General features: G+C 37.5%; 1 protein-coding gene across 3 annotated transcripts in view; it reads left to right on the top strand.

The window, feature by feature from the left end:
- LOC138070108 (cytochrome P450 2C21-like) overlaps positions 1-13,565 on the top strand; it is a 49,675-nt gene that overhangs the window by 2,716 nt on the left and 33,394 nt on the right. For 2 of the 3 annotated variants that reach the window (XM_068961191.1, XM_068961190.1), the window contains exons 2-3: positions 3,726-3,884; positions 5,437-5,586. In XM_068961191.1, coding sequence (XP_068817292.1) covers positions 3,726-3,884; positions 5,437-5,586 — 309 coding nt within the window. Of the gene's footprint in view, positions 1-3,721; positions 3,885-5,436; positions 5,587-13,565 lie in introns of all 3 variants that reach the window. The other variant, XM_068961189.1, reaches the window with a different exon arrangement.

Genomic DNA, 13,565 nt, shown 5'->3' with positions numbered 1-13,565 from the left:
AATTGCCTTTTTCCCACTGTATATTTTTGTGTCCTTTTTTATGGATTCATTGTTCATGTAAGTGTGGGTTATTTTCTGGGCTATATGTTCTGCTCCATAAGACCTGTTTCCGTTTTTATGCCAGTACAATTCTGTTTTGGTTACTGTAACTTTGTACCGTAGTCTGACATCAGGGAGTATTATACTTTCAGTTCTGTTCTTTCTTTGGATATCTTTGTCTACTTGAGATCTTTTGTGTTTCCATGCAAATTTTAGAATTACTTGTAGCACTTTGAAAATTACACTGGCATTTTGATAAGATTTGCTTTGAATCTGTTGATTTCCTTGGGCAATATGTAATATGTTCATTTTAACAATATTAACTTTTCCTGTCCTTGAGCATATTATGTCTTTCCATCTGTTTGTATTGTCTTTTTTCTTTTTTAAATCAGCATCTTATAGTTTTCTGAGTACATGTCTTTTACTTCCTTGGTTAATTAGATTTATTGCTTGGAATTTTATTCTCTTCTATGTGATGATAAGTGGGATTTTAAAAATAATTTCTCTTTCTGATAGTTTGTTCTTAGTGTTTAGAAATGGAACAGATTTCTGTATGTCAATTTTTTTATCCTACAACTTTTCAAATTCACTGATGAGCTCTAGAAGATTTTTGTTGGGATCTTTAGAATTTTGGACAGCAAGGAGATCTAGCCAGTCCATCCTAAAGGAAATTAGTCTTGAATATTCATTGGAAGGACTGATGCTGAAGCTGAAACTCCAATATTTTGGCCACCTGATGCAAAGAACTGACTCATTGGAAAAGACCCTGATGCTGGGAAAAATTGAAGGTGGGAGGAGAAGAAGATGACAAAGGATGAGATGGTCAGATGGCATCATTGACTCAATGGATATGAGTTTAAGTAAACTCCAGGAGATGGTGATGGACAGAGAGGCCTGGCATGCTGCAGTCCATGGGATCACAAAGAGTTGGACACAACTGAACAACTGAACTAAACTTAGAATTTTGTAAGCATAGTATTGTATCATCTACAAATAAGGACAGTTTTTCTTCATTCTTTTCAGTTCCTTTTATTTCACTTTCTTTGATTGCTATGGCTTTGATTTCCAATATGATATTTTGAGTAAAAGTGGCAAGAGTAGGCATCCTTATCTTCTTCTTGATTTTAGAGAAAATACTTTCAGTTTTTCACTGTCAAGTATGATGATGTTAGCTGTGGACTTATTATATATGTGATTTTTAAATTATGTTGAAGTATGTTGCGTCTATACCTACTTTGTGGAGAATTTTTAATCTTAAATGGATATTGAATTTTATAAAAAACTTTTCTACATCTATTGAGTTATCTTATGAATTTTATTTTTCCATTTGTTAATGTGATGTATCACAGTGATTAATTTGAGAATATTGAACCATACTTGCATCCCTGGGATAAATCCCTCTTGTCCATGATGTATGACACCCAGACATGATTTTAGATGGTATGAAGCTAAAGGTTGCCAGAAAGGATTGAGATCAATTAGATTGTTGTTGAAAACGTCAAAAGTAGAAATTCTCTGTCCATGTTGTGACCTATGTTCCTTTATAACATTTATTTTTGGTGAATTCTAATGGCAATGAAATTGCTTTAATTTTTAAAAACTGCATAGTTACAGAGTGACTACCCCAAACTTCCTGAAAGAATAATAGAGTGATCTGAAGTCAAGGAAATAACCAAGTTTCCAGAGATCTCACAGTTTCTGTTGTATTTGCTCAATGAATGAATAACTGTTCTATAGCTCTTTAAATCTTGAAGGAATTATCTGAAATCTGACTTCTCTGGGAAAGGTAGTTATTAGAGTACTGCCCCTGGAAGCTCCTCCTTCTGTGTATCAGACTCTGGTTTTGAAGAGATTGTGTCAGCACCCCAGCTCATGCACTTGTTAAATTACAGCCTTGGTCAAATTTTAAAAATCTCTCTGAGATTTAATATTTATTTCTTTAAAATGTGAATAATAGTTATTATGCACAAATATTAATACCTGAGCTTAACAAGTTATTGAATGCCTATTTTCAGACCCAGGTGTGTCAGATGCTGGAAATTTTCAAAGTGAAAGAAAGTGAAAATTTTAGTTACTCAGTCATGTCCGACTCTTTGCTACCGCATGGGCTGTGACCCACCAGCCAGGCTCCTCTGTCCATGGAATTCTCCAAGCATGAATACTGGAGTGGGTAGCTCTTCCCTTCTCCCAGGGATCTTCCCAACCCAGGAACAGAACCCAGGTCTCCCACATTGCAGGCGGATTCCTTGACTATCTGAGCAGTGAATTAAAAAAAAAAATCAGCAGTACAGAATTTACAGTCTAGATGGTAGGCATATATTTATGAAACAGTTATGCAAATAAGTGTATGATTATAAACCATGTAATAGGAACACAGTAGAGAAAGATGATGTAGTTTAAAGGATTACAGGTAGGAGGCATAGTCAGTAAGGGTTCTCTGTGGAAGTGAAATTGGAGCTAAGATCTGAAATATAATTAGACATTAACTGGATAAGATACAGGTAAATGTTTGTCCCATCTTTTTTCTCAGTCTGGAACAGACTTAGCTATTGGAATGTCTGAAAGAGGACCAATTTTTTGTTACCCAGAAAGTAGGTAAAAGCACGGTGTGAGATGAGATTAGGCAGGTAAGCAGGGACCAGAGTATGTAGATCTTACAGGCATTTTAAGAATATTGGTCTTTAGCAAAAGAGCAATATGATGTTCTTTAACATTTGCTTTGTAAAATGAGTTGCTGTGTGGAGAATGAATTATATGGTGGCAAAAGGACTCAAACATTAGACAAGTTGAAAGAGTGAAAGTCTGTATCATGTAGTACACTAAATAAGCTGTTATGACAGAAAGACCACAATAATGCAGTGACTTAAGGAAAACAGTTTATTTCTGCCTTCCACTTAGAAGGCATAGAGTTAAGTGCTGCTGGGCTGCCTCTCCTCCACCAGGTCTTTCAGAGAACCGGATCTTCTCAGTCTTGTGGTTTACCATCCTGTGCTCTAAGGCTGTTGTTCTCATTTGCAGTCACAGAGGGGTCATCTCCACGCTGTCATTTCAACCTATGGATATGAGGAGAAATGAAAGATGTGTTGTCACCCATTTATGCCAGTGTAGAATTTGTGCACATCCCTTCTGCTTATCTTGGTTCGTGGAAACTTATTTACATCATCACACCGGGAAGATGGAAAATGTCTATGGCTATGTCCTTATGTATTTTGAAAGCTTAGAGGTCTCTGGTGTTAAAGATGTGAAGAATGGATAATGAGGGGATGATTATTAGTCTGCATGTGTGAGAGATGGAGCGCCTTCCCTTACATAGAGGAAACGTATCATTTATTGCCACTATAAGAAGGAAGGAGCAATTATAGTTTTGGCAGAAAAGAGCTTAATAGAATAATACTAATAAAATTCATACTATGGTCTTTGTCACATAGTAGGAGCTGAATAAAGAATAACTATCGATGGTGATGATAATAATAATAACAGTATTCTAATAATATAATGATAATTACCATTGTAGTGAAGTGATGTCATATTAAATTACTTGTTCTAGAAATTGAAACCTTTTATACTGGGTGAATCTTAAGAAGATTAAAAATATTTCCGACATTATCTACATTTTCCTACATTATCTACATTTTCAGTTTTGAAATGCTCACTGTTCTTGCATCCCCTGTTTCTTTTCCAGCTAGCAGAAGATTATGGTCCTGTGTTCACTCTGTATTTTGGCATGAAGCCCACTGTGGTGTTGCATGGATATGAAGCAGTGAAGCAAGTCCTGATTGATCAGAGTGAGGAATTTTCTGGCAGAGGTAGTTTACCAGTGGCAGACAACATCAACCAGGGATTAGGTATGCTTCTATTTGAGGAGTGTGTGGGAATTGTAGGTTGAAAGATTCAAATAGGCTAAGGAATTGAGAAATTATAGGTAATAAAGAAGTTTATGAAAGCATCATCATTAAACAGTTTTCTATGGATCATTAATCCATATTTAAAATTACGAAGAAGACACAGTCTGAATGAAACATTAAGTGCAGTGAAAACAAATCTTCTAATCACTAATGTTCTATTAATAAATTATGGCAAGGTAAGAAAATGAGAAAGAGACAGAGAGAAAAAGAAAGGAGGAAAATGACAATAAATTATCTTATTTACTGAACATTTTGCTTTCTGGCCTGAGTCATGGTTGCTAAGAGACTAGTTTTGGAAGCTTGCATAATATATACATGGAACCAGCAAAGGTTTGGAGTATGTACATTGCATTCAATTTTCTATTCTTCTTAGAAAACAAAGCACAACAATTTTTTTTTTATCCAATAGAATATAATACAAAGCATAAAGCACAAATATGCTCTGAAAAGAGGGTCATGGGGAAAGACTTAATGTAAATTAGAGTATTAAAGAAAATCTTTTGAAATCAAATGCTTGCTCTGTCTGTCATCTGTGTTTTAATAGTAAGACCTTGAACTATCCCATCCTCTGTGGGTCACTGGGTTCTTATAAAAATAATGCCTGAAGAGGGTCACTTCATCCTTTACATTGTTCTTTAAGATCTTATTTGACAAGGTCTCTATGAGCATTGTCTCTTCTGATCTTGTTCTTGGCTCTGGAAGTTTGACATTGAACTTTTTTTGGTACAATGTAGTAAAACAGATGACAGCGCAAGTATTTGATTTCAAAAGATTTTCTTTAATATTCTAATTTATAATTATTGTCTTTCCCCATGACCCTCTTTTCAGAGCATATTTGTGCTTTATGCTTTGGCCTAGTCGTGGGCTGTGAGAAGGGGTGGCATGCACCCGCAGGGTAGAACACGGGGAAGACATCCATATTTTAAGGAAGAGATTAGAAAATAGAAGGAAAATGTCAAAATGGGAAGAGCTATGGCCATGTCCCTTACTTGAGGAATAGATTTGCATGAGCTTCCTTTCAATACACAAGTGCTGTTTATCTCTGTCTTAAGAATTGACTCTTTTGTTGTTTCTCCTACAGTTCATTTTCAGTGCACAAATCAATGCTGAAAACTTAACCTATAACTTGGACTCTATGGATTGTTAGCTGTGTTACCAAAGAGCGAATATCTTGCTTCTGTGATTTTCAGCACCCTCATAAGTAAAATGGAAACAAAACAACTTGGTTCTTAGGGTTGTTCTGAATTTTGCAGAAGCTAATGGATAAGAAGAGTGTAGTAATATGTAAAACCAAGAGTCCTGACAGTAAGTTACAAGCTGGGTTAAGAGAGGAGGAGGTAGGTGATGAAAGGCCCGATAGGAATTCCTGAGGCTGTCACTACTATATTTAATCCCGGCTTAGGTGTCCTTGTCATTTCCTGGTTTAAAGACTCTCAGCTAGAATTCATGGCAATGGATTATTTTTCTCTGTTTTTGGTTTTTGTCCTGATAGGAATTGTTTTCAGCAATGGAGAAATATGGAAGCAAACTCGACGTTTCTCCCTCATGGTTTTGAGAAATATGGGGATGGGGAAGAAGACCATTGAACACAGAATTCAAGAGGAAGCCTTGTGTTTGGTGGAAGCATTAAAAAAAACCAATGGTGGGTATTTCTTTATGTAATTAGCAGTAACTGCTGGGGTAGACCAAATGCTATTACAAGTAGACTACAGAGTGGTAACGGCTCAAATACAACAGAAGTTGACTTTCGGCTCCCATGACAGTAGTAGGAGGTGAAGTTGCTGGCGTAATGGCCTTTTCAAGCACCTGGTTTCCAGGGCCTTTGATGCCTTCAACACATGGTTGCCTTCCAGTGGCTCCAGAGTTCATCTCTTTGAATGGTAGTGGGGGTGAAGGAAAGAATAAAGAAAAGTACAATACTGTTTTTAATAGGTGAGGTATAGCAGACACACAAAAGTTCTTTCATATCCCATGGCTGTAACTCAGTCACAAGTGTTGGGAAATGTGCTTATCTGTAAGAGGAGCTGGGAAATGTGCTTATATGTGTGCACAAGAAGAAGAAGCAAGTGTGAATTTTGACAATCTGCTATTAACTTGGTGAAAATAATTTCAAAGACTAAGTTGTATTGGTTTTGCCATACATTGACATGAATCTACCACGGGTGTATATGCGTTCCCCATCTGAAACACCCCTCCCACCTCCCTCCTCATCCAATCCCTCTGGGTCATCCCAGTTCACCAGCCGCGAGGACCCTGTATCATGCATCAAAATCTGGACTGGCAGTTCATTTCACATATGATGATATACGTGTTTCAATGCCATTCTCCCAAATCATCCCACCCTTCCCCTCTCTCACAGAGTCCAAAAGACTGTTCTATATATCTGTGCCTTTTTTTGCTGTCTCGCATACAGGGTTATCATTACCATCTTTCTAAGTTCCATATATATACGTTATTATACTGTATTGGTGATTTTCTTTCTGGCTTACTTCACTCTGTATAATAGGCTCCAGTTTCATCTACCTCATTAGAACAGATTCAAATGTATTCTTTTTTAAATTTTTATTTTACTTTACAATATTGTATTGGTTTTGCCATACATTGACTGAATCTGCCACTGGTGTACATGAGTTCCCAATCCTGAACCCCCCTCCCACCTCTCTTCCCATATCATCTCTCTGGGTCATCGCAGTGCACCAGCCCCAAGCATCCTGTATCCTGTATCGAATCTAGACTGGAAATTCATTTCTTACATGATAGTATACATGTTTCAATGCCATTCTCCCAATTCATCCCACCCTCTCCCTCTCCCACAGAGTCCAAAATCTGTTCTATATATCTGTGTCTCTTTAATTGTCTCACATACAGGGTTATCATTACCATCTTTCTAAATACCATATATATGTGTTAGTATACCGTATTGGTTTTTTTCTTTCTGGCTTACTTCACTCTGTATAATCGGCTCCAGTTTCATCCACCTTATTAGAATGGATTCAAATGTATTCTTTCTAATGGCTGAGTAGTAGTCCATTGTGTATATGTACCACAGCTTTCTTATCCATTCATCTGCTGATGGACATCTAGGTTGCTTCCATGTCCTGGCTATTATAAACAGTGCTGTGATGAACATTGGGGTACATGTGTCTCTTTCAATTCTGGTTTCCTTGGTGTGTATGTCCAGCAGTGGGATAGCTAGGTCATAAGGCAGTTCAATTTCCAGTTTTTGAAGGAATCTCCACACTGTTCTCCATAGTGGCTGTGCTAATTTGCATTCCCACCAACAATGTAAGAGGGTTCCCTTTTCTCCACACCCTCTCCAGCATTTATTGCTTGTAGACTTTTGGATAGCAGCCATTCTGACTGGCATGGAATGATACCTCATTGTGGTTTTGATTTGCATTTCTCTGATAACGAGTGATGTTGAGCATCTTTTCATGTGTTTGTCAGCCATCTGTATGTCTTCTTTGGAGAAATGTCTGTTTAGTTCTTTGGCCCATTTTTTGATTGGGTCGTTTATTTTTCTGGAGTTGAGCTGCAGGAGTTGCTTGTATATTTTTGAGATTAGTTTTTTGTCAGTTGCTTCATTTGCTATTATTTTCTCCCATTCTGAAGGCTGTCTTTGAAGGCTGACTTTTTATTTTGCTTATAGTCTCCTTTGTTGTGCAGAAGCTTTTAATTTTAACTAGGTCTCATTTGTTTATTTTTGTATTTATTTCCAATATTCTGGAAGGTGGGTCATAGATGATCCTGCTGTGATTTATGTCGGAGAGTGTTTCGCCTATATTCTCCCCTAGGAGTTTTATAGATTCTGATCTTACATTTAGATCTTTAATCCATTTTGAGATCATTTTTGTGTATGGTATTAGAAAGTGTTCTAGTTTCATTTTTTTTTTTTTTTTACAAATGGTAACCAGTTTTCCCAGTACCACTTGTTAAAGAGATTGTCTTTTCTCCACTGTATATTCTTGCCTCCTCTGTCAAAGATAAGGTGTCCATAGGTGCATGGATTTATCTCTGGGCTTTCTATTTTGTTCCATTGATCTATATTTCTGTCTTTGTGCCAGTACCATATTGTCTTGATGACTGTGGCTTTGTAGTAGAGCCTGAAGTCAGGCAAGTTGATTCCTCTAGTTCCATTCTTCTTTCTCAAGATTGCTTTGGCTATTTGAGTTTTTTTTGTATTTCCATACAAATTATGAAATTATTCTTTCTAGCTCTGCAAAATATATCGTCAGTAGCTTGATAGGGACTGCATTGAATCTATAGATTGCTTTGGGTAGTATACTCATTTTCATATATTGATTCTTCTGATCCATGAACTTGGTATATTTCTCCATCTATTAGTGTCCTCTATGATTTCTTTCACCAGAGTTTTATAGTTTTCTATATATAGGTCTTTAATTTCTTTAGGTACATATATTCCTAAGTATTTTATTCTTTTCATTGCAATGGTGAATGGAATTGTTTCCTTAATTTCTCTTTCTGTTTTCTCATTATTAGTGTATAGGAATGCAAGGGATTTCTGTGCATTGATTTATATCCTGCAACTTTACTATATTCATTGATTAGCTCTATTAATTTTCTGGTGGAGTCTTTGGGATTTTCTATTTGGAGGTTCATGTCATCTGTAAACAGTGAGAGTTTTACTTCTTCTTTTCCAATCTGGATTCCTTTTATTTCTTTTTCTGCTCTGATTGCTGTGGCAAAAACTTCCAGAACTATGTTGAATAGTAGTGGTGAGAGTGGGAACCCTTGTCTTGTTCCTGACTTTAGGGGAAATGCTTTCAATTTTTCACCATTAAGGATAATGTTTGCTGTGGGTTTGTCATATATAGCTTTTATTATGTTGTGGAATGTTCCTTCTATTCCTGCTTTCTGGAGAGTTTTTATCATAAATGAATGTTGAATTTTGTCAAAGGCTTTTTCTGCATCTATGAGATAATCATATGATTTTTATCTTTCAATTTGTTAATGTGGTGTGTTACATTGATTGATTTGTGGATATTACAGAATCCTTGCATCCCTGTGATAAAGCCAACTTGGTCATGATGTATGATCTTTTTAATATGTTGTTGGGTTCTGTTTGCCAGAATTTGATAAGGATTTTCGCATTTATGTTAATCAGTGATATTGGCCTGTAGTTTTCTTTTTTTGTGGCATGTTTGTCTGGTTTGGTATTAGGGTGATGGTGGCCTCATAGAATGAGTTTGGAAGTTTACCTTCCTCTGCAATTTTCTGGAAGAGGCTGAGTAGTATAGGTGTTAGTTCTTTAAATTTTTGGTAGAATTTGGCTGTGGAGCTGTCTGGACCTGGGCTTTTGTTTGCTGAAAGATTTCTGATTATAGTTTCAATTTCCATGCTTGTGATGGGTCAGTTAAGATTTTCTATTTCTTCCTGGTTTAGTTTTGGAAAGTTGTACTTTTCTAAGAATTTGTCCATTTCTTCCAAGTTGTCCATTTTATTGGCATATAATTGCTGATAGTAGTCTCTTATGATCCTTTGTATTTCTGTGTTGTCTATTGTGATCTCTCCATTTTCATTTCTAATTTTATTGATTTGATATTTTTCTCCCTTTGTTTCTTGACGAGTCTGGCTAATGGTTTGTCAATTTTATGTATCCTTTCAAAGAACCAGCTTTTGGCTTTGTTGATTTTTGCTATGGTCTCTTTTGTTTCTTTTGAATTTATATCTACCCTAATTTTTAAGATTTCTTTCCTTCTACTCACCCTGGGGTTCTTCATTTCTTCCTTTTCTAGTTGCTCTAGGTGTAGAGTTAGGTTATTTGTTTGACTTTTTCTTATTTCTTGAGGTATGTCTGTATTGCTATGAACCTTCCCCTTAGCACTGCTTTTACAGTATCCCATAGGTTTTGAGTTGTTGTGTTATCATTTTCACTCATTTCTATGCATATTTTGGATTTCTTTTTTGATTTCGTCTGTGAATTGTTGGATATTCAGCAGCGAGTTGTCCAGCCTCCATATTTTGGAAATTTTAATATTTTTCTCCTGCAATTGAGATCTAATCTGACTTCACTGTGGCCAGAAAAGATGCTTGGAATGATTTGAAGTTTTTTGAATAATCCAAGGCTAAGTTTTTGGCCCAGGTTGTGATCTAGCCTAAAGAAGGTTTGTGTGTGCTTGAGAAAAAGGTGAAATTCATTGTTTTGGGTGAAATGTCCTATAGATATGAATTAGGTCTAACTGGTCTGTTGTATCATTTAAAATTTCTGTTTGCTTGCTAATTTTCTATTTAGTTGATCTATCCATAATTGTGAGTGGGGTATTAAAGTCTCCCACTATTATTGTGTTATTGTTACTTTCATACTTGTTAGCATTTGCCTTACATATTGCATTGCTCCTATTTTGGGTGCATATATATTTATAATTGTTATATCTTCTTCTTGGATCGATTCTTTTATCATAATGTAGTGTCCTTCTTTGTCTCTTTTCACAGCCTTTGATTTAAAGTCTATTTTATCTGATATCAGCTTTTGCTTGTCTGTAAAGCTTTTTATTTCTCCATCATATTTGAATGAGATTCTTGCTGGGTACAGTAATCTGGGCTGTAGGTTATTTCCTTTCATCACTTTAAGTATGTCCTGCCATTCCCTTCTGGCCTGAAGAGTTTCTATTGAAAGATCAGCTGTTATCTCTATGGGAATCCCCTTGTGTGTTATTTTTTGTTTTTCCCTTGCTGCTTTTAATATTTGTTCTTTATGTTTGATCTTTGTTAATTTGATTGATATATGTCTTGGGGTGTTTCGCCTTGGGTTTATCCTGTTTGGGACTCTTTGAGTTTCTTGGACTTTGGGTGATTATTTCCTTCCCCATTTTAGGGAAGTTTTCAACTATTATTTCCTCAAGTATTCTCTTATGGTATTTTTGTCTTCTTCTCTGGGACTCCTATGATTCTAATGTTTGGGCGTTTAACATTGTCCCAGAGGTCTCTGAGGCTGTCCTCATTTCTTTTAATTCCTTTTTTCTTTTTTTCTCTCTGTTTCATTTATTTCTACCATTCTATCTTCTACCTCACTAATCCTATCTTCTGCCTCCGTTATTCTACTGTTGGTTCCCTCCAGAGTGTTTTTGATATCATTTATTGCATTATTCATTGTTGACTTACTCTTTTTTATTTCTTCTAGGTCCTTGTTAAACCTTTCTTGCATCTTCTCATTTCTTGTCTCCAGGCTATTTATCTCTAACTCCATTTTGTTTTCAAGATTTTGGATTATTTTCACTATCATTATTTGGAATTCTTTATCAGTTATATTCCTTATCTCTTTCTCTTTTGTATGTTTTTTTTTGGCATTTATACTGCTCCTTTACCTGCTGGGTATTCCTCTGCCACTTCATTTTGCTTATATTGCTGTGTTTGGGGTGGCCTTTCTGTATTGTGGCAGTTTGTGGAGTTCTCTTTATTGTGGAGTTTCCTTGCTATGGATGGGTTTGGATGGGTGGCTTGTCAAGGTTTCTTGGTTAGCAAAGCTTGTGTCAGTGTTCTGGTGGGTGGAGCTGGATTTCTTAAGTGTCCAGTAATGAGTTATAAGATGTCAGTGGGTTTGGAGTGACTTTGGGCAGCCTGTATATTGAAGCTCAGGGCTATGTTCCTGTGTTGCTGGAGAATTTGCATGGTATGTCTTGCTCTGGAACTTGTTTTCCCTTTGGTGGTGCTTGGTTTCAGTGTAGGTATGGAGGCGTTTGTTGAGCTCCTATCAATTAATGTTCCTTCAAGTCAGGAGTTCTCTGGTGTTCTCTGGATTTTGACTTGGGCCTACTGCCTCTGGTTTTTGAGTCTTATTCTTACAGTAGCCTCAAGACTTCTCCATCTATACTGCACTGATGATATAACATCTAGGTTAAAGTTGAAAAGTTTTTCCACAGTGAGGGACACCCAGAGAGGTTCACAGAGTTACACGGAGAAAAGAAGAGGGAGGAGAGAGATAGAGGTGACCAGGAGAAGGAGAGGGGGAATCAAAAGATGAGAGAGCAAGCTAGCCAGTAATCACTTCTTTATGTGCTCCCCACAGTGTGGACCACTCAGAGATGTTCACGGAGTTATACAGAGAAGAGAAGAGGGAGGAAGCAGACAGAGGTGACAGGAGAATAAAGGGGAAAATCAAACACAGAGACAGATCTAGCCAGTATACAGTTCCCTAAGTGTTCTCCACCGTCTGGAACACAAAAAGAGATTCACAGAGTTGGCTAGAGAAGCGAAGGGGGAGGGAGGAGATACAGGCGATCTAATAGAGAAAAAGTAGAGTCTAAAGAGGGAGAGGGCAGTCAAGCCAGTAATCTTGCTCCTGAGTAAAAATGGGTACTGAAGATTGGGTTCTTAAAGGTACAAAATTGATAACAAATACTAAAAATCAAAGATTAAAAATCTAGAGTAGAGGTTGGATTCTCAAAAATATAATATTAAAGAAAAAAGAAAAAAATCACAAAAATTATAAAATATATATATATATGAAGTTTGCTTTAAAAAATAGGGTCTTTTTATTTTGCAAAGTAATAGTAGGTTATAAAAATAGAAATTAAACAAATAATAGAGGACTCAACAATAATTTTTTTTTAATTTAAAGAATGATAATAGAAAATATATATATAGGACTTTCTTTGGTGTTGTGGACAGTGTGGGGTTAGTTCATTTTTAGATAGTTCCTTTATCCAGCTTATACTTCTCAAGCTCTATAGGTCCCTTCCTATGTAGTCGGTGCTAACTACAGCGTTTTGATCTATTGCACCTGTCACTTCCAAAGCGGTTCCCTCTGTTTTAGCTTCTTCTGTTTGCTGGTCTCTTCAGTGTCTGATTTCTGCCCTGACACAAGGGGGAGGTGGTGGACACTTTTTGAAGCTCACTTGTTCAGTCATGCTGTGGGGAAAGAGGAACACTGCAAGCAAACAACATTGGTGTGTCCTTGCAGTGTCTCGGCCCCACTGGGTTTGCCCCTGCTCACAGCACATGTGCTTTCTCTGTCTACACTGCTTAGGCTCTAGGTTGCTCTGCCAGGAACTGTCTGATGCCTGCCCTGGTTGTATGCACTTCCCAGGTCTAAGCCGCTCAGGTTCAGGTACTCAGGTACTCCTCAAAGGCACAAACTCGGTTGGGCCTGTGTTTTGAGCCCTTCCCAGGTCCGAGCAGCTCAGGTGACCAGGTGTTTGGCAAGCATGGTTGCTGCAACTTATCACCTCCCCTGTCCCTGCCACTCGGTTTTCTGGGTGTACAACCGGCACAGCTTCTCAAGCGAATGTCAATTGTCCAGAATTCCATGAAGTCTTGGTTAGCACCGAAACCTGCTTGCAGTTTGGTAGATAATGCCTCTCTGGGGCCGCAATTGCCCCCTTCCACCTCTGGCTGCCCTTGCCTGCCTGTCTCTGGTGGGGGATTGGCCGGTCCGCACCCGGCTAGCTCTGCTCAGTCCTTTGTTCTGTGATCGGGCCTGGTGGTGTCTTAGGTTAGGGCTTTTCACGGGGTAGCTATCCTACAGTCTGGGTTTCTATTTCAAGTTACCTCCCTGAGATTGCCCTTGGGGCATTCAGGCCCGGTCCTTACTCCAAGCAATTCAGGCCCAGTCCTTACTCTAAGCAATACAGCCCACGCCTAGCTGCCCAGCACCCGCTTGCT

Source organism: Capricornis sumatraensis, chromosome 23, assembly GCF_032405125.1.
Source record: "Capricornis sumatraensis isolate serow.1 chromosome 23, serow.2, whole genome shotgun sequence".
NCBI lineage: Eukaryota > Metazoa > Chordata > Mammalia > Artiodactyla > Bovidae > Capricornis > Capricornis sumatraensis.
This window is presented reverse-complemented; position numbering and strand designations above follow the sequence as displayed.